The sequence below is a fragment of the Pongo abelii genome, chromosome 9 (genome assembly GCF_028885655.2).
Source record: "Pongo abelii isolate AG06213 chromosome 9, NHGRI_mPonAbe1-v2.0_pri, whole genome shotgun sequence".
NCBI lineage: Eukaryota > Metazoa > Chordata > Mammalia > Primates > Hominidae > Pongo > Pongo abelii.
The window spans coordinates 113745500-113763363 of record NC_071994.2 but is presented as its reverse complement, the minus strand read 5'-3'; the positions used below and the strand labels follow the sequence as shown (position 1 = coordinate 113763363).

The following is a 17864-nucleotide window of genomic DNA, read 5'->3' as shown; positions in this document are numbered from 1 at the left end:
CATTGTTGATGTATTGATCTCATTGTATCGCATATGCTCCCATCAGCATCTTGATAATTTAAAAGTGCTCCTTTATATATTTCTTGCTTTTAAGCCCTTGCTCACTGTTTATCTAACGATTTGTCCACCTATCTTACCAAGCCCTTATCCTGTCTTCATTCATTTTGATGCTGGTATTACTATTATCACTAGGCTCTGTTCTCATAATACAAGTCATAACTCAGACTATGAGCTACATGATTTATTATTTATTTTTTTCATTATACTTTAAGTTCTAGGGTACATGTGCACACCATGCAGGTTTGTTACATATGTATACATGTGCCATGTTGGTGCACTGCACCCATTAACTCGTCATATACATTAGGTATATCTCCTAATGCTATCCCTCCCCCCTCCCCCGATTTATTATTTAATCATTGAAGTTACAGTACATATTACATACAGTCACATTGTTATAATCACTATATGTTATTTTCTTTGGTAATTTCAATGTGATTTTATCAAGATGATAGAATGTAATAGTACTTTCTCATGTTTGATCTCATTAAGACAGATAATTGCCATAGATTAGATTTCCATATAATATACTTTTAATTCTAGTTGTCCAGTATAGTCATAAATAAATAATAGGATTGCATTGCTGAATAAGATAGAGTTTTGATGTTGAGAGTGGTTTTTGTAGCTTCATTTCAGTAGTCTTTTTGTTCCAAATGATATCTGGACTGATTTATTCCCTAACACTCTGCAGAGTTACACAGGCAATATAGAAAGTGCTAACCTCCATGTCAGAACCAGGTAGGGTAAAACAGATGCTAGAACTTGATAAGCTAATGATCTGGGCTTACCCTTTAGACAGTGTCTATGCTATGATCATTGGTACTATGCATCCGGAAGATTAATTTGAGAGAGGCGAGTAGTATAGATTGAAGAAAAGAGAGAGGCAAAAATTAGAGAATCCAGTTAGGAGTTCATTATAAACTATAGGTTATGAGGATCCAGAGTCAAGAAATTTTATTTTTAATTAGAATATTCTCAAAACATAAGAAGTGACTTTATGTGGGAAGCAAAAGAGGGGAAGTCTAAAGTAACACTAGGATCCTTATGCATTGCTGGTGGGAATGTAAACTGGTGTAACCATGGTGGGAAACATTTTGGCAGTTCCTCAATAAGTTAAACATAGAATTACCATATGATCTAGCAATCCCACTCCTGGGTATGTACTCAAAAGAATTGGAAACAGATATTCAAAAACAATATGCACATGAATTCTTAGCGCTATTCACAGTAGCTAAAAGGTGGAAACAACCCAAATGTCCATCAGTGAATGAATGGATAAACAAATGTGCTATAGCCGTTCACCAGAATATTATTCAGCAGCAAAAAGGAATGAAGGGCTAATACATGCTACAATGTGAACAGATCTTGAATACCTTATGCTAATGGAAAGAAACCATACATGAAAGGATAGATATTACATGATGTGAAATACCCGAAATAGGCAACTCCATAGAGACAGAAAGATGGTAGTAGTTGCCAGGGACTAGGGGGAATGGGGAATGACTGCTTATAGAAAAGCTTATTAACTGCTTATAGAAAAACCTATATGGTTTTTCTTTAGGGGTAATGAAAATATTCAGGAACTAAATAGTGATAATGGTTTTACAACACTGTCAATGTACTAAATGCCACTGAATTATGCATTTTTAAATGGTCACAATGAGATATTTTACGTGTGTTTTTTATACTAGTTCTTTGTTTTTGTTTAAAAAAAAAAGCACACTAGCGCAAGAACCATAGACTTAATGCTTGAAGAGAACTCAGAGGTTCAGTAGACAGAGTAAAGAAGTAACAGAAACCACAATGAGATGGTATATACCATCTCACACCAGTTAGAATGGCAGTCATTAAAAAGTCAGGAAACAACAGGTGCTGGAGAGGATGTGGAGAAATAGGAACACTTTTACACTGTTCGTGGGACTGTAAACTAGTTCAACCCTTGTGGAAGTCAGTGTGGCGATTCCTCAGGGATCTAGAACTAGAAATTCCATTTGACCCAGCCATCCCATTACTGGGTATATACCCAAAGGACTATAAATCATGCTGCTATAAAGACACATGCACACGTATGTTTATTGCAGCATTATTCACAATAGCAAAGACTTGGAACCAACCCAAATGTCCAACAATGATAGACTGGATTAAGAAAATGTGGCACATATACACCATGGAATACTATGCAGCCATAAAAAATGATGAGTTCATGTCCTTTGTAGGGACATGGATGAAATTGGAAATCATCATTCTCAGTAAACTATCGCAAGAACAAAAAACCAAACACCGCATATTCTCACTCATAGGTGGGAATTGAACAATGGGAACACATGGACACAGGAAGGGGAACATCACACTTCGGGGACTGTTGTGGGGTGGGGGGAGGGGGGAGGGATAGCATTGGGAGATATACCTAGTGCTAGATGACGAGTTGGTGGGTGCAGCGCACCAGCATGGCACATGTATACATATGTAACTTACCTGCACGTTGCGCACATGTACCATAGAGCCTAAAGTATAATAATAATAATAATAATAATAATAATAATAAAGAAAAAAAAAAGAAAACATACATTGACTCTTCCCCAGTGTTTGTCACTGGGGGAGCTATTGACATTTGAGTTGGGTATGTTTTGATGTCAGGTCTGTCAGGTACATAATGAGATGTTTGACATCTCTGGAGAATGCCAGGATCCTCATAATTGTGACAACCAAAAACATGTCCATGCATTTCTAGATGCACCCTAGGGAATTTGGCACTGCCATGGATTGAGAACCACTGCTCTAACTTCTTACAGGTTTTCACATCTTTCCTATTAAATTTAGAGCAATGTTAGAGAATTAAAATCTCTTAAAATCTCAAAAGGGAATCATTTACCTGAAATTCATTCAGCTTCATGTTGGTGTCTTTTTCTCCTATTAAACTAAAATAAAAAATGAACTTAAAAAAATAAAAATAAAAATAAAAAAATAAAAAAATAAAAGAATCAGATAAAGGATGGAGGAAGTAAAATTTTACATTGAAAATCTATTCTGAAAATCCTAAGATTGCCCATCAGTGAAGTCATTTTGGAAAAATAGCCTGTGGGTGAAATTGTAAACACCATATGTTTTTTAATATTGTAGTGTTGTCTAAGAAAATTACTGAAAAAGACAATTTTAATGCCAAGAATATTTTGAACTGGCAGTTATATCTATAATATTAATAACCCTTTTAACACCTTGCTGAAACTACAAATAATTATTTATATAACTAAAATGAAGGCTATAAAGAATTTCTTTATTGAATCTTATCGATACCATATTTGTTGGAAAAGAGCTTCTAGGGGAAAAAGAGCTTCTAGGGGAATAAAAGCTTGTCATTAATCCACAGGAAAAAAAAAAAAAAAAAAAAAAAAGAAGTAACAGAGAGGGGATGTGGCTAACTGGACATTCAAAATCAAATGTTTTTTAAAACTCTTGTGGGGGCGTGTCAAATACAATATGACTGTGGGCTACGGTTTCCAACCTCTACTAGAAACTGAGCCAAGCAGCTAAACTAGTTCCATAAGAGTAGAGAAAAAAAATCAAACTTATTTACTCCATATGTTAATATAGCACAGTGTCTAGACAGTACATATAGATGCTCAGTTATTTGTTGGATGAAAAATTAAAAATAAGGAAATAAAGCCTGGACAGTAAGATTATATTCCTTTTCTTTTTTTATTATTATTTTTTATTTTTTTATTATTATACTTTAAGTTTTAGGGTACATGGGCACAACGTGCAGGTTAGTTACATATGTATACATGTGCCATGTTGGTGTGCTGCACCTATTAACTCATCACTTAACATTAGGTATATCTCCTAATGCTATCCCTCCCCACTCCCCCCACCCCACAACAGTCCCCAGTGTGTGATGTTCCTCTTCCTGTGTCCATGTGTTCTCATTGTTCAACTCCCACCTATGAGTGAGAACATGCGGTGTTTGGTTTTTTGTCCTTGCGATAGTTTGATGAGAATGATGGTTTCCAGCTTCCTCCATGTCCCTACAAAGGACATGAACTCATCATTTTTTATGGCTGCATAGTATTCCATGGTGTATATGTGCCACATTTTCTTTTTCTTGGTCAATTTCATCTCCAGCTCACCCCACTCCACCGCCAGTAAATCAATGTATTAATTTTAACAATCTCTATCTTTTATGTTTTCTGTTGTCTTTCCTATCCTTTTCTCACTGCCAACTTGGGTGTGCAACATCTCTTACCTAAGACTACTGCTGTAACTTCCTAATGGTCTCACTCACTCTAAATTGCCCTCCTGTGTATTCTTCAATGTACAGGTTGAGTATCCCTGTTACAAAATGCTAGGGACCAGAAGTATTTTGAATTTCATTTTTTTATTTTTGAATTTCAGTTTTTTTAATTTTTGAATATTTGCTTATAGATAATGAGATATCTTGGGGGTGGGACCCAAGCATATATACACAATTTATTTATACTTCATATACACTTTATATACATAGCCTGAATGCAATTTTTATAATTTTGTTCATGAAACAAAATTTGTATACTTGAGGCCAAGTATGGAATTTGTACTTATGGTGTCATAGTGGTGCTCAAAAATTTTAGGATTCTGGAGCATTTTGGATTTTAGATTTTCAGATTAGGGATGCTCAACCTGTATTACAAAATGCAATGTCCTGCTCAAAATTCTGTAGTGCTTCCAAATAAAATCTAAGCCCCTTACATGATAGGAGAAACACCAATGACTGTACCCCTTTCTCATCTGCTGCTAGTCTTTCTCAAGCCTTTATAACTCCTGCCTTTCTGAATTTTCCAGTTACTGAAGCACAAGGTGCATATTTGACACGCTGTTCCTTCTTAAAGTGCCCTTCAGCCTTCATTGGTCTCTCTGTTCATCCTTTAGACTTTGGTTCCTCCAAGGAATTTTCCTAGCCAATGCAGTCTCAGATAGGGTCTCCTGTTTTTGCTTTTTTGTGCTCGTGCACTCTGCATTTCTTTTATTGTACTTAAATCACTTGTTTATCATCATGTTACTTGTCTGACTTGCCTATCAGATTGATAACTCCTGGAGGCCAAGGACCCAATCTAGCTCCTATGCCTGGCACATGGCAGGTACCCAGCAAAGACAGCCGTTATCTCTATTACAAATAATTTATTATACAGTAATTGTATGCACAATAAATGTTGAATGAGAATATTTACAATATATAAAGCAGAACATAGGTGCTAGATGTCATATAAGAGATTCCAAGCAAGGATCCAGTTGATAAAAAGTTTTCATGGAAGAACTGATATTTGGAATGGGCTTTGAGAAATGGGTAAATTTTTGGAAGGTAAATTTTATGTAGTTATTCAACAGTTATCAGTCAGTGACCATGTGCTAATTATTTTACCAGGCTTTAAGTTTATCCAGATCCTATCTAGTACTTGTTATCGTAATCTCTAATTGATTACTAATAAACATAGACGTTTCCAAGTATTCTGAATTTTATTTTCTTTGTAATTTATGATTAAGCAACACTGTCTCTAAAACTGTACCTGAAAGTGGACTCATTTTTAGAATGAACTTTAGTTATAAATACTGATATATTACTGTGGCCAGGTTTTGTGAAAGCTGTTTTCTAGTTTTTACGTTTCTAAAACTTGTTTTTGCTTTTCAGAATTGGTTTCACAAACCCATTTGAAAATGGAATGTTAATACATAAAAAGCAAGCAACAGGTGAATTCCTAGACTCTGCTTGGATTTGTTAAATTATTTTAGAGTTCTGTTAATTATAACTTGTAAGTCCTAATCAGGCTATATTAAAAGCCTAAATAGGTTATAGTCTTACCCTTTCCCCATTTCCATACTCTAAAAGAGTAAAATAAACACATCTACACTTCACTCAGAATAAAAATAAACACTTCAGAGTCATAAAATTGAGAGATACATTTTTAAATAGGAGACTTTAATATTGTATTAAAAAACACAAAAGTTGTGTTTTTGTTTCCTTCCATGAAAATTTTTTCCGTTTAAATTATGTGAGTGCTGAGATGTTTGCTTTTATTTTAGTGTATGGCATGAATTTTTTACTGAAGTCTTCAGGCATCTCTCACCACACTTACATATAGGTTTTTAAAATGACAACCTGATAGATGCACACAGAAAAAGAAAATCATTTAATTTTATTGTGAATTCTCCCTGACAACAGCACCAGTCTACTTATTTGAAAGTAATATCACAAGGAGGAAAATGAGTTATTGTGTATGAAAATCCTTTGGAATTGCATTAAAATATAAACTATTTTTTAAAATAGCCTAATTAATCTTTGGCCTAGGCCAACCCCAAGCAAAATAATAGTAATAATTTTCCAGTTACTTCAGATTAGCCTTTATTTATAAACATTTAAATGTTTTGGAAGTATTGTTTAAACCAGAGATCCTCAAACCATGACCCAGACAGGTTGCCTATTTTTGTAAATAAAGTTTTCTTAGAACACAGCCACACCTGTTCATTTATGTATATGATTGATTTTGCAATATAAGGGCAGAGTTGAATAGTTTTGACAGAAATGGTATGGCCCACAAAACTTAAACTATCATCAGACCCTTTGAGTAATAGTTTGAAGGTCCCTAGATTAAACCATACTGCAATCTGATGGCTTATTCTTATAATCAAGAAGCAGTTATTTGTTGGATACCTAAACCAAAATGCAAAAGATGATTTTTCCTCTTGCAAAGTTTTCCTGTTATGTAATTAAAAAATTAAAGCTCAGCAAAATATTATTTTAGCCATTCTTTCCTCCATTCATTGCTTAGTAGCCTTGTCCTTGCTCGGTTTCAACAAGTGAAAGCTTTATTTTTGTTTTCTATACATTTGAAAATCACTATGTACTGAAAGATTCTATTATACCTTCTCCAACTCCCTCAGAACTTGAGAAAGGATTTTTTTTTCTGTGATGGTGAATGTAGGCCTTTTCTTTGTTCTCTGCTTAATTCCAACCTATAATATCAAACATAGAAACTCCTTTTCCCTTTTCTTTCACAGGACTTTAATTTACTTGCCTTATTCACCTACATGTATTTAAGTTATACATAATATGTGGTTAATTAGCAATTAGTGAGCATAATAGACTTCGCTTCTTGGAAGGGGTAGCTATAGCTGAGAAATCATAGGAAATGATAGAATAACTCTCAAAAGTTCAACTTAGCTGAAGTAGAACTATAAACTACTTATACTTACTTGGAATACACTATTGTAGAATTTTACAATGTTAGAGCTAGAATGCGTTGTAGACTCATGAAGAGAGTTGATCTAATGTGCGTTAGAATCAAACTTCAATGTGCGTTAGAATCACCTGACTGGCTTGTTAAACTGCAGGATGCTGAGCCAGCCCTCCAGAGTTTCTGATTCAATAAGCCTGAGGAAGGCCTGAGAATTTGCATTTTTAAAACATGTTCCCAGTTGATGATGATGATGCTTATCAGGAGTCCACACAATGAGAATATAATAGAGAAAGGAATGGCTGACCACTGGGGATTAATTCAGAGCTATTAGGGTAGTGGATGGTCCTCATACTTTTAGTATACCCAGGGGAGATCAGACACTGTGACCCATGCTATCCAAACCCAAGAAACATAGATAAGCCATAATTCTGATTTTTTATAGCTGCCAGGTGGACCTGATAATTGAGGTGACAAGTCATGGCCTCTTACACCTTGTGTGTTGATGGAGACCCTGAGAAATACTTGTTCTTTGAGCTCCTCATTTAATTAGACTAATTTAAAAAAAAAAACTGTTCTCATTGTCATTATTATGACTTTTGCATGGCTTTTAATTTAGTTCAGCTCTGGATTGTTTCCCTGAAGTGACTCTCAAATATGCTTAACTACACATTTATAAACTATATTTTAGGATTGGAGTGTTCTCACAGACATAGCCAATCATATCCATTATCCATTTCCCTCTCATCAGTAATCTTAATTCCACCTTTTGGATACATGTTTAGTTAGTCCCATATATAAATTATAAATGAAATTTAAAGATCTTCTAGTCCTAGTCCAACTAACTTACTTTACATATAGGAAACTAAGCCAACCAGATAACTTGCCATATCACACTACTTAGCAAAAAGGCTTGGATTAGCACTCCACCCAAGTCATTAAATCCTAAACCACTGAACTCAATCACCATGGCTGGAGGAGGAAGCTGAGTCAATGCAGTGTTTGTCCATTTGAAAGACTACATAGAATTTTTTAAAGTACATGAAACCATACTTGTAAATCACCTTAGTAGCAGTATAGTTTGGCTACCCTAAATACCTTCAAATCTGTAAAATGAGGGATAGTAATACCTACCTTCAGGGCTGATTGTTTCTCTCTTACCTGTCCTTCCTCACCAGCTGTACCCACTTTAGAATCCTTAAAGTCACCTTCTAGTGTTTAGCTGCTAAAAAAAACAGGAGTTTTGCCTTTAGTTCCTCACTTCTCATCCTTTTACTCCTCAAATTCCAGACATTTGAGTTCTGCCTACACCATTCTCCTGGAACTGTTTTCTCAAAGGTCTTAGTGACCAACTGATGACTTTTTACCCCAAGACACCTTTTCAGACCTCAGCTTGTTATCCCTTCTGTTGGTTTCAGCACTCCTGACCACCACTACTTTTTCTGCTACTTCATTCACCAGTCTCCATCTTTGTTCATAGGTTCTCTTCCCTTCATCTATTCAACTTACATCTTTTCTCAGGGATATGTTTCTGCCTTTTTTCTTATTTTGTGCTCCTTCCCTTGGCAGTTCTAGCCATTACAAAGAGTTATTTATGCACCTGTCTTTGAATAACATCTCTGCTTCTGACATCTCTTCCAAGTGCTGCATGCCTACCTGATTTTGCCATACCACCTAGCCCATTGATAATTTCAGACTCAGTACATTTGAAACTGAGGTCATCTCTTCTTCCCCAGCCACAATAGGCTTTCCCTCCTTTGTTCTTCATCTTTGTTAATCTCTAAAATGTACAGATGCTCCTCGACTTACAATGGGTTATGTCAGAATAAATCTATCATATGTTGAGAATATCATGAGTAGAAAATGCATTTAATACACCTAAGCTAGCACAGGAAAAGAGTAAAATTCAAAATCTGAAGTACAGTTTCTACTGAATGCCTATCAGTTTCACAGCATCATAAAGTGAAAAAATGGTGAGTCAAAAAACATATAGAAATGCAAAAGACCTAGATTATCTAAAACAGTCTCAAGAAAGAAAAAGTTGATGGACTTAACACTACGTAACTTTATGATTTACTATAAACATAGAACAGTAAGACAGTGTGGTTATAGCATAAGAATCAATAAATCAGTGCAATAGAATAGAGAGCCTGGAAATAGACCTATGCTTTATAGTTGTGATTTTAAGAAGGTACCAAAGCAATCCATTGAGGAAGGGAATTTAAAGATCTTGTAGTCCTAGTCCAACTAACTTACTTTACATATAAGTAAGCACCAAGTCTTTGGTATAAATGGTGCTAGGATAATGAAGTATTCGTATAGAAAAAAATGAACCTGGCCCTCTACCTTATAAAGCAAAATTAATTTGGGATGGATCATAGACTCAAATGTAAAAACTAAAAATCATACATATTTTAATAGAATGCATTGGAGAGTATCTTGATGAGTAGGGGATAGGTGGAAGTTTCCTAGAAAGGTCACAGAAAGTAAACACCATATGAAAAAATTTGATAAACTTCGTCAAAATTTAAAACTTTTTGTCAGAAACATGGTTAAGAAAGTTTACAGGCAAGCAACAGACTAAGAGAAAATACTTTCCAAAACACATAACCTGCCAAAGGACTGGAATCTAGGATACATAAAAAAGTTCCTACAACTCAATAGATAATATGTGTATAATAACACATAATCCAAATTGTTTTAAATGAGCAAAAGATTTGAAGACAGTTCACCAATGAAGATAATGCAAATGGCCAGTAAGAACGTGAAAGAAATTAGCGGAGAAATGCAAATTAAAATCCTAATTAAAGGCTGGGCGTGGTGGCTCAACCTGTAATCCTCGCACTTTGGGAGGCCAAGGCAGGCAGATCATCTGAGGTCATGAGTTCGAGACCAGCATGGCCAACATGGCAAAACCCCATCTCTACTAAAAATACAAAAATTAGTTGGGCGTGGTGATGCATGCCTGTAATCCCAGCTACTCAGGAGGCTGAGGCAGGAGAATTGCTTGAACCCAGGAGGCAGAGGTTTCAGTGACCCGAGATCATGCCACTGCACTTCAGCCTGGGTGACAGAGCAAGACTCCATCTCAAAATAAGAAAAAAAAAATCCTAATTAAAGGCTACTATACATCCATTAAACTGGCCAAAATTCAAAAGGTTGATAACACCAAATGTTAGCCAGGTCGTGGAGCAACTGGAACTCTTTTACAGTGTTGCTGGGGATATAAAATGGTACCATTGTTATGGAAAACTAACTGGTAGTTTTTCTAAAATTAAACATATACCTACTCTGTGACCTAACAATTCCACTCTGAGGTATTTACCCAAGAGAAATCAAAACATAGATACAAAAAGACTAGTACCAATGTTTAATAGCCATTTTATTCATAATAGCTAAAAACTGGAAACAGCACAAGTGTACAACAATAGAAGAATAAACTCTGGCATATTTATACATTGAATACCTAAGTAAGATAAAGGAATGAATTACTGATAAATGTAATAACATGAATGAATTCCAAAAATATGATGAGGAAGTAATATCTTACACAAAAGAACAGATACTGTGGTTCAATTTGCATAAAATTCTAGAACAGGCAGTCTTCCATGGGAAAAAAAAATATCAGAATAGTGATTACCTCTGGGGTGATCAAGTCAGGATTGACTGGTATAAGGAGTTTGAGGTATTTGGGATCTGATCAAAGATTTAACATACTGTGCAGGATTGCATGAGAGAGTAAATCCCTCACAGTATGAGACTGTCCAGAGGCTTATGGCAAGGGGCCACCATCCAGAAGGGAAGGAGGGCAGGGGAGAAGAGAATCAGAGCAGATATTTCTGGAGAGTACATGTCCATTCCTCAGTAGTGAGGAATGGCTGGGTCAGAGAGCTCTAAAGGGCATGAGCAACTTGGGGGTCTCATAACCACAGACACTCTCTTTTCAGTGGCCAGCAGGTGCTGGGTGTAGTTTGATAGAGTATGCAAAGCAGGCAGGCTGTTACTGGCTAAAAATCTGATTGGGCTATTTTTAAAATACTTCGATATATAAAAATTTAAGTTTGGTACTAGTGAGGTTTTGAACTGACAGGTCTCAGCCTGCAGTGAAGAAATAAACAACTCAGGAGCCAATTCATAGAGACTATATTTGGTTAACTTATATAATAGCTGATAAGGGGCAAAAGGGAATTGTTTGGAGTGATGATCACTTTCTAAATCTTGTTAGAGGCTTAGATTACACAGATAAGTACATTTGTCAAAAGTCAGTGGATATACACCTAAGATTTGTACATTTTGTTGTATGTAAATTTTATATCAAAAGAAAAATTCAAAATAAATAATTGAACTCTAGTTAATGATATGTATGCTGAAGCATTCAGGGGGATATGTACTGCCTGTATGTAGTTTACACTGAAATGCCAAAAATAAAACGAATTATTCAATGGATGGTTGGATAGGTATTTGATAAAGCAAGTATAGTAAAATACTAATGGTAGAATCTAGATTGAGATACATATACGTGTGTTTATTATAAAACTATTTCAACTTTTCTTTGTTTCAAAATTTTCATAATGAAATATTAAAGACTACTGTGTGGTGAATAGACTCATGACCAGTTAGGATGCTATACCATTGTATTAAAAAAAATTAGAGTTTTGTAGTTCTTGACCAACTGTAAGATGATCGTTTGACTGATCTGTGGCATTTGATCTGTTACAGGGAAAGTCCTTCTGCGAGTGTTGACACATGCACATTTCTGTCATCATTTGTGTGCTCCAATAGGACTCTGCTGATTGATGGCCGGGCAGAACTCAAAAGAGGCCTCCAGAGGCAGGAGCGGCATCTTTTCCTATTCAATGATCTGTTTGTTGTGGCCAAAATCAAGTACGTATACTATATACTCTTGATTATCATTATGAAATTGCACTTTTACTTACAAAGATACCCTTTCTACTCAATGCTTACTGTAAGAATGTCTTGCCTTTGTTACTATAGGTAATATCTAAAGTGATTTTATGCCCTTTTTTGCAAAAAAAAAATTGATCGTTCGTTTTTTCAACAAGTGTTTATTTAGGTCCTGTTCTGTGCTGTGTCCTGAATAAATGTAGGAAATTCAATGAAGAATGTGATGGGTACGGTCCCTGATCTTTGGGAGCTTATATTCTAATGTGGGAGCTTACAGTCTTATGCATGGGGTGAGGGAGAATGACAAATTGTGATTAGTACTATGAAGAAAATAGGGTGCTGGGTGAAGTAAAAGATGGCATATATGTTAGGTAGGTGTAGTCCGGGGAAAAATTCAGTGAAGGATGAAAGCAATCAGCCATTCAGATATTGGGAGGATGAGCATTCCAGGGAGAGGGAACAGCAGGTGCAAAGGTAGTTGGGGAAAGCTTAGCCCTTGGAGGAGTTAAAAGAAGGCCTGTGTAACTGGAACTTCACAAGCCAAGGAGAGTAAGATGAATTAAGATTAGAGAAGTGGACAAGGGTTAGGTTATAAGGACCTGTGTAGGCTACATTGATTATCTATTGCCATTTAACAAATTACCCAAAAACATTACAGTTTAAAACTATAAATATCTCATGCAGTTTCTCTGAGTCAGGAGTCTGAGAGTGTTTCACTGGATGCTTCTGGCTTACAAGCCTTCCCGAGGGCCCTCAAGCTTGTTGGCTTGGGTTAAAGTCATCTCAAAGCTCGCCTGGAGCTGGAGAATCTACTTCCAAGCTCACTCAGGTGGATGCTGTTAGCCTTAGTTACTCAGTGGCTTGTGGCCAGAGGCTTGAGTTCCTCTCCACGTGGATGAGTAAAAGGCTCCAACTAAATACCCATTTTTAAGAAATGGTGTAGAATGCTTAGTGAACTGTTTTTAAACATTTTTTTTAAACTAAAGGCAAGCATAAAGATAAGAACTGTTTCAGAATGAAGGAATGCCTACAGATATAGTTTTGGAGTGCATATGGTATTATAGGAATAAAGAGAACGAAAAAGTTTCTCCAGCCACATCTTTGCACTAGGTCCACTTGAAGCTCTAAGTTGGGAAACTATTAATAGAGGAACAAGTCATTATTTTCAAAAAACAATTATTCCCTTATTTAAAAATTATTGGATGAGTTCTTTATGCTAGATATTATAATAGGAGAATCACAAAGATTTCGTTTAATTATCCTAACAATCCCCCAAGATAAGAGTTGTTTCAGATATTGAACACTGAGGCTCAGGAAGGTTTGTTGTATACTAAGAAATGGCAGGGCTGGGATTTGAATCTAGGCCTTACTTCCAACAGCTGGCTCTTTCTATATTTTTTAGCACACAGTACTCATTAGGTGTATTACCTCAGCCTGGAGGCAGATAAATAGACAACAAAAATTTTTTATAGTAACCAATTTTCTGAACTTCAGGATCTTAAAGACTATTTACTTGTAGCATGCATTCAGCTCTTAGGGAAGAATATAGTTTCCTTCACCTTTTTTGAATATTTTTCCCCTTAGCAGTTACAATGATAACTAGAATAGAGGACCTCTGTTTTTTTACCTGAGGTTATTTATTGTTCTGTATACTGTTAGCATGTAAGCTGTTTTTATGGAACCTATGTTTTGCTAAAAATATTTTATATAAAGACAGTTTCTTTTCCACTAGAATATTGCTGTTTTTAGATATATCGACAAAATGTGTACCCATCGTCTGCTTCTGTAGCTGACTTTTTATTTTGATTGTCCCTTTCTCACATAAGGTTATACCACTTTTTCCCGTACACTGCTTTTGAGATAACTTTAATGTCCACTTTGTGAAGTGAAAAAAACTGTATCAATTGATTTAAATGCTGTTATTTAAGAGGTTCAAATTATGAAAGATTATTTTAAGTACTTCTTATACCCATTGGGAATATTTAAAAGTGTGAATGATCTAAGCTATTTTTTGGCATAAATCCAAACCCCCTGAGATAGAACATAGATATTTGAGGTGATTATTATTATTATTATTATTATTAAATCCTGCCACTTTGCAAAAATTTTGACCACCATTTTTTAGGAAATTGATTACATGATCATTCTCATAGCAGTTAGTTATATTCACAGATCCTTCTTAATATGAAAGAACTTAATTTTTATGAAATAACAACCAAAAGCAAATAGTCCCTGTAATTCCAAACCTATGTCTTCTGAGTCACTTCTTACCCTTGGATGAAGGATTGAGTGTTACCCTGGATCAATTAATTTGTTGAAATAATCTGAAATTAGCACTTAAGTCTCTTACTGAGCTATAGGAGACAAGGAGGGGACCTTAGGTTCCGTATTACATCAGCTCATCCTCAGGCTTCTTTTAGATACTGCTTTCAGTCCTTAGGTTGGGCCTAGAGAAATAAACTTGAGTGGGATAAATAATCAACTGCTACATATTTGTTTAGTGAATTTTAGTAAGTACAACAATAAAGCGGGTGTTAAATGCTTCCTTCTATTGACTAAATTATTATATTTGATCTGTTTTGTACTGGATGCTGACAATGTTTGCTGAAAATTGTTTTGAGTTTATGGTAATTCTTTTCCATACTAAATTAGTAAAGTATTAAAGCTAGATGGGTACTTGGGGACCACTTTTGATATTCATTTGGAAGATAAATAAGTTACTTTTTCCAATCATGAGTTAAAAAAGAAATCATGAGTTTTCTTTTTTAAAAAACACGATCTGTTTTACAAACATTATTTAGAAAGAAGTTATTATTCTCTCTGATAATAGCCATTGAGCACCCATATGGAATTTACAGAAAGGAGAAATGACTGTATTTACCTCACACCCTCGTAAGCCATCACTATTATCATATTTTATGAGAATAAGCAAATAGTAAATAGTAATGAGTTCTGTTTAGGTGAAGAAGATGAAATAAATTTATTAATAGGATTACCATCAGATATTTGTGGAATATATAATGAGCTCTACCCCAAAACATATTTATTTAGACATCCCTATCTTAGAATGGGGAGAAATCTCCCTGGAATCCTGTGTATTTCATCAATTCACTGGAATTTTCTCCAGTATGAAGATAGGAGGACAGGAAAGCAAAGTACATCTGTCAGCTTAATAAATTTGTAGTAAGGGACTACGTTGTCAAAATAAAGAATTTGGCCGGGCGCAGTGGCTCACACCTGTAATCCCAGCACTTTGGGAGGCCGAGGCAGACGGATCACCTGAGGTCAGGAGTTCGAGATCAGCCTGGCCAACATGGCAAAACCCCATCTCTACTAAAAATACAAAACAATTAGCCAGGCATGGTGGCAGGCCCCTATAATCCCAGCTACTCGGGAGGCTGAGGCACGAGAATCACTTGAACCTGAGGGGTGGTGGTTGCAGTGAGCCAAGATCACGCTAGTGCACTCCAGCCTGGGTGACAAGAGCGAAACTCTGTCTCAAAAAAAAAAAAAAATTATTTTTAGGGGATTTTGTTCAGTCTGTTCATGTTGTATTCACACTTTTTAATTCCTGTTGTCGTAATACTATTGGAGATAGTCATTGTCGTGCTATTGGAGCTGGTTCACATTAAATTAGCATTTTTTAATTTCTATTGTCTAATACCATTGGAAATTGAAAGTGAAAAATCTGAAGAAGCATTCTATGACCCCAAGAATGCCCATTTTAATATAAAGCTTTATTGGAATACTTCTTTTAAATATTTTCAATCTAGTCCATCTAGCTTTATGTTCATAAGTGTTCATGAGATTTCTTCCTCAGCCTCCATAATAGCCACATCAGAAAGCCTTGTAGCTCTGGAGAGATAAAAAAAAAAAAAAAAAAAAAAAGCCAAAGATTGAAAAGCTGAAGAGAACTTCATGGAAAATATAATTTCACCCAGGTTTCAGGTGCTTTATAGGAATAGTGATATCCAGGACTTTTTATAGATGCCTAGTGGTTAAGAGCATAAATAAGCTCAGAAGTCAACACTGTCCAAGTTTAAATTCTAGCTCTGCTACTTAAGTTGTGTGACTTTTAGCAGGTTAACCTCTCTACGACTCCATTTCCTTACCTTTAAAATTCCTGAGGATCAAACTAAATAATGTGTGTAAAGTATTTACAACAATGGTATATGGTAAGTTCTCAATAAATATTGGCCATTATTTTTATTATAGGAGAATGGAAGTCATTGTTTATACTTTTAGACAGTTGCTTGTTTTGGAAATCGGGGTGGATAATGTAGCACCTTATTGATCTAGGGAAAGGATCTTTGGGATGACTTTTTTTCCAGGTCAGTGGATGTGGATGTTCCCACATGATATCTGCAGCATCTACTAAGATAGAGACTTGCATCAGAAAATACAAAATATGTGTAAACAAATATGGAAGGATACCTATTTTTTCCAAAGATGTGTAGTTTTAATTTTATATTACCCAAACAGTTGGCATCAATAAATAAGATTTGGTCTGTAATTGGGTCTGTTTTATTTTAAAAATCTAAAGATTCATAACAATAGGGTGGAAAATATTGAAATGTAGAAAGAAGCCATTATGCCACAAGGCACTTTCTATTACACTTAAATTCTATGGGAAGCATAAATGAGGCTTTGAATCTAGATTTTCCTTCAGTTCCTGCAAAATCGTTTTTCATCTTATGAATTCCACTGAAAAATTGTATCTTTAAATATTCCATGAATCAGAGGAATTTTTAGGGATACTTCCATATAAGGTACCTTTGATTTCATTTTAACTTTTAGTATTTACACAAATGGTTCTGAATGCCAAGAAGTACCCATGTTTTCCTGAGCGTTCTCTTTATCCTTCTCGGTGCCTTCTATTTAAGTCTCAGGTCCCTGCTAGCGTTAAACCTGACAATTAGGTCAAGAGATATGGTGGTTTCCATATCAGGAGTCTACGGGGATTAGGTAGAAATTGTCTAAAAGCAATTTCACTTGAATTAAAGTAGATCACCTTCAAGGTCCCCAGAGATGAATGTTAATTGTGTCAACCCTACTTTTTAAGTTTGGTTTAGGTTCTTTTTGGGGGACTGCAGATTTTTACCCTTAACCAGAATATAAGGGGAAATGGTTGAACAAAATCTAAGAAAGGAAATTTAAAATAACCTATGCTTCTAAAGGCTAGAAAATCTTGTAACCACTTCATTGAAAATATATTATAAATTCTTCTAATTAACTACAGGGTTTTTTTAGTGCATCTCTCTTAAAATGAAAATTTTATAAACATTTTAATCCTGTGTATTTTCTGTTTTCAGCCACTCAAATTGTTTTGGAAATTAGCAAGTTATAAATAATAAATGAATTAATATTTTGTAACAGCAGTACATTTGAAGTTAGGTTTTTGATCCAAATGCAATGCTCTACATGTAGAAAAATAAGGTGGCCAGTTTATGGCTATTTCTTGCCATAAATGCAGGCATGAGGGCTAATTGTTTCACCAATGTTTCAAAGATCTTCTTGGGCTAAGGTAGCCAACCCTGTTTTAGTTTACTCTTCTAGGCACTGAAGATAAAAACAATGAATAAGACACTTTGCCCATGATTAGTGAAAATGGTCCTTTTATCACAAGTACAGAAGCTCCCATAAATTATTTTTCTTCTAAAAAAAAAAAAAACAGGATACATGTGCAGAATGTGCAGG

At 35.3% G+C, this 17864-nt stretch overlaps 1 protein-coding gene across 2 annotated transcripts in view; it reads left to right on the top strand.

The window, feature by feature from the left end:
• ARHGAP20 (Rho GTPase activating protein 20) overlaps positions 1–17864 on the top strand; it is a 133675-nt gene that overhangs the window by 67786 nt on the left and 48025 nt on the right. For both annotated transcript variants that reach the window (XM_002822442.4, XM_002822441.3), the window contains exon 3: positions 11982–12146. In XM_002822442.4, coding sequence (XP_002822488.2) covers positions 11982–12146 — 165 coding nt within the window. The remainder of the gene's footprint in view (positions 1–11981; positions 12147–17864) is intronic.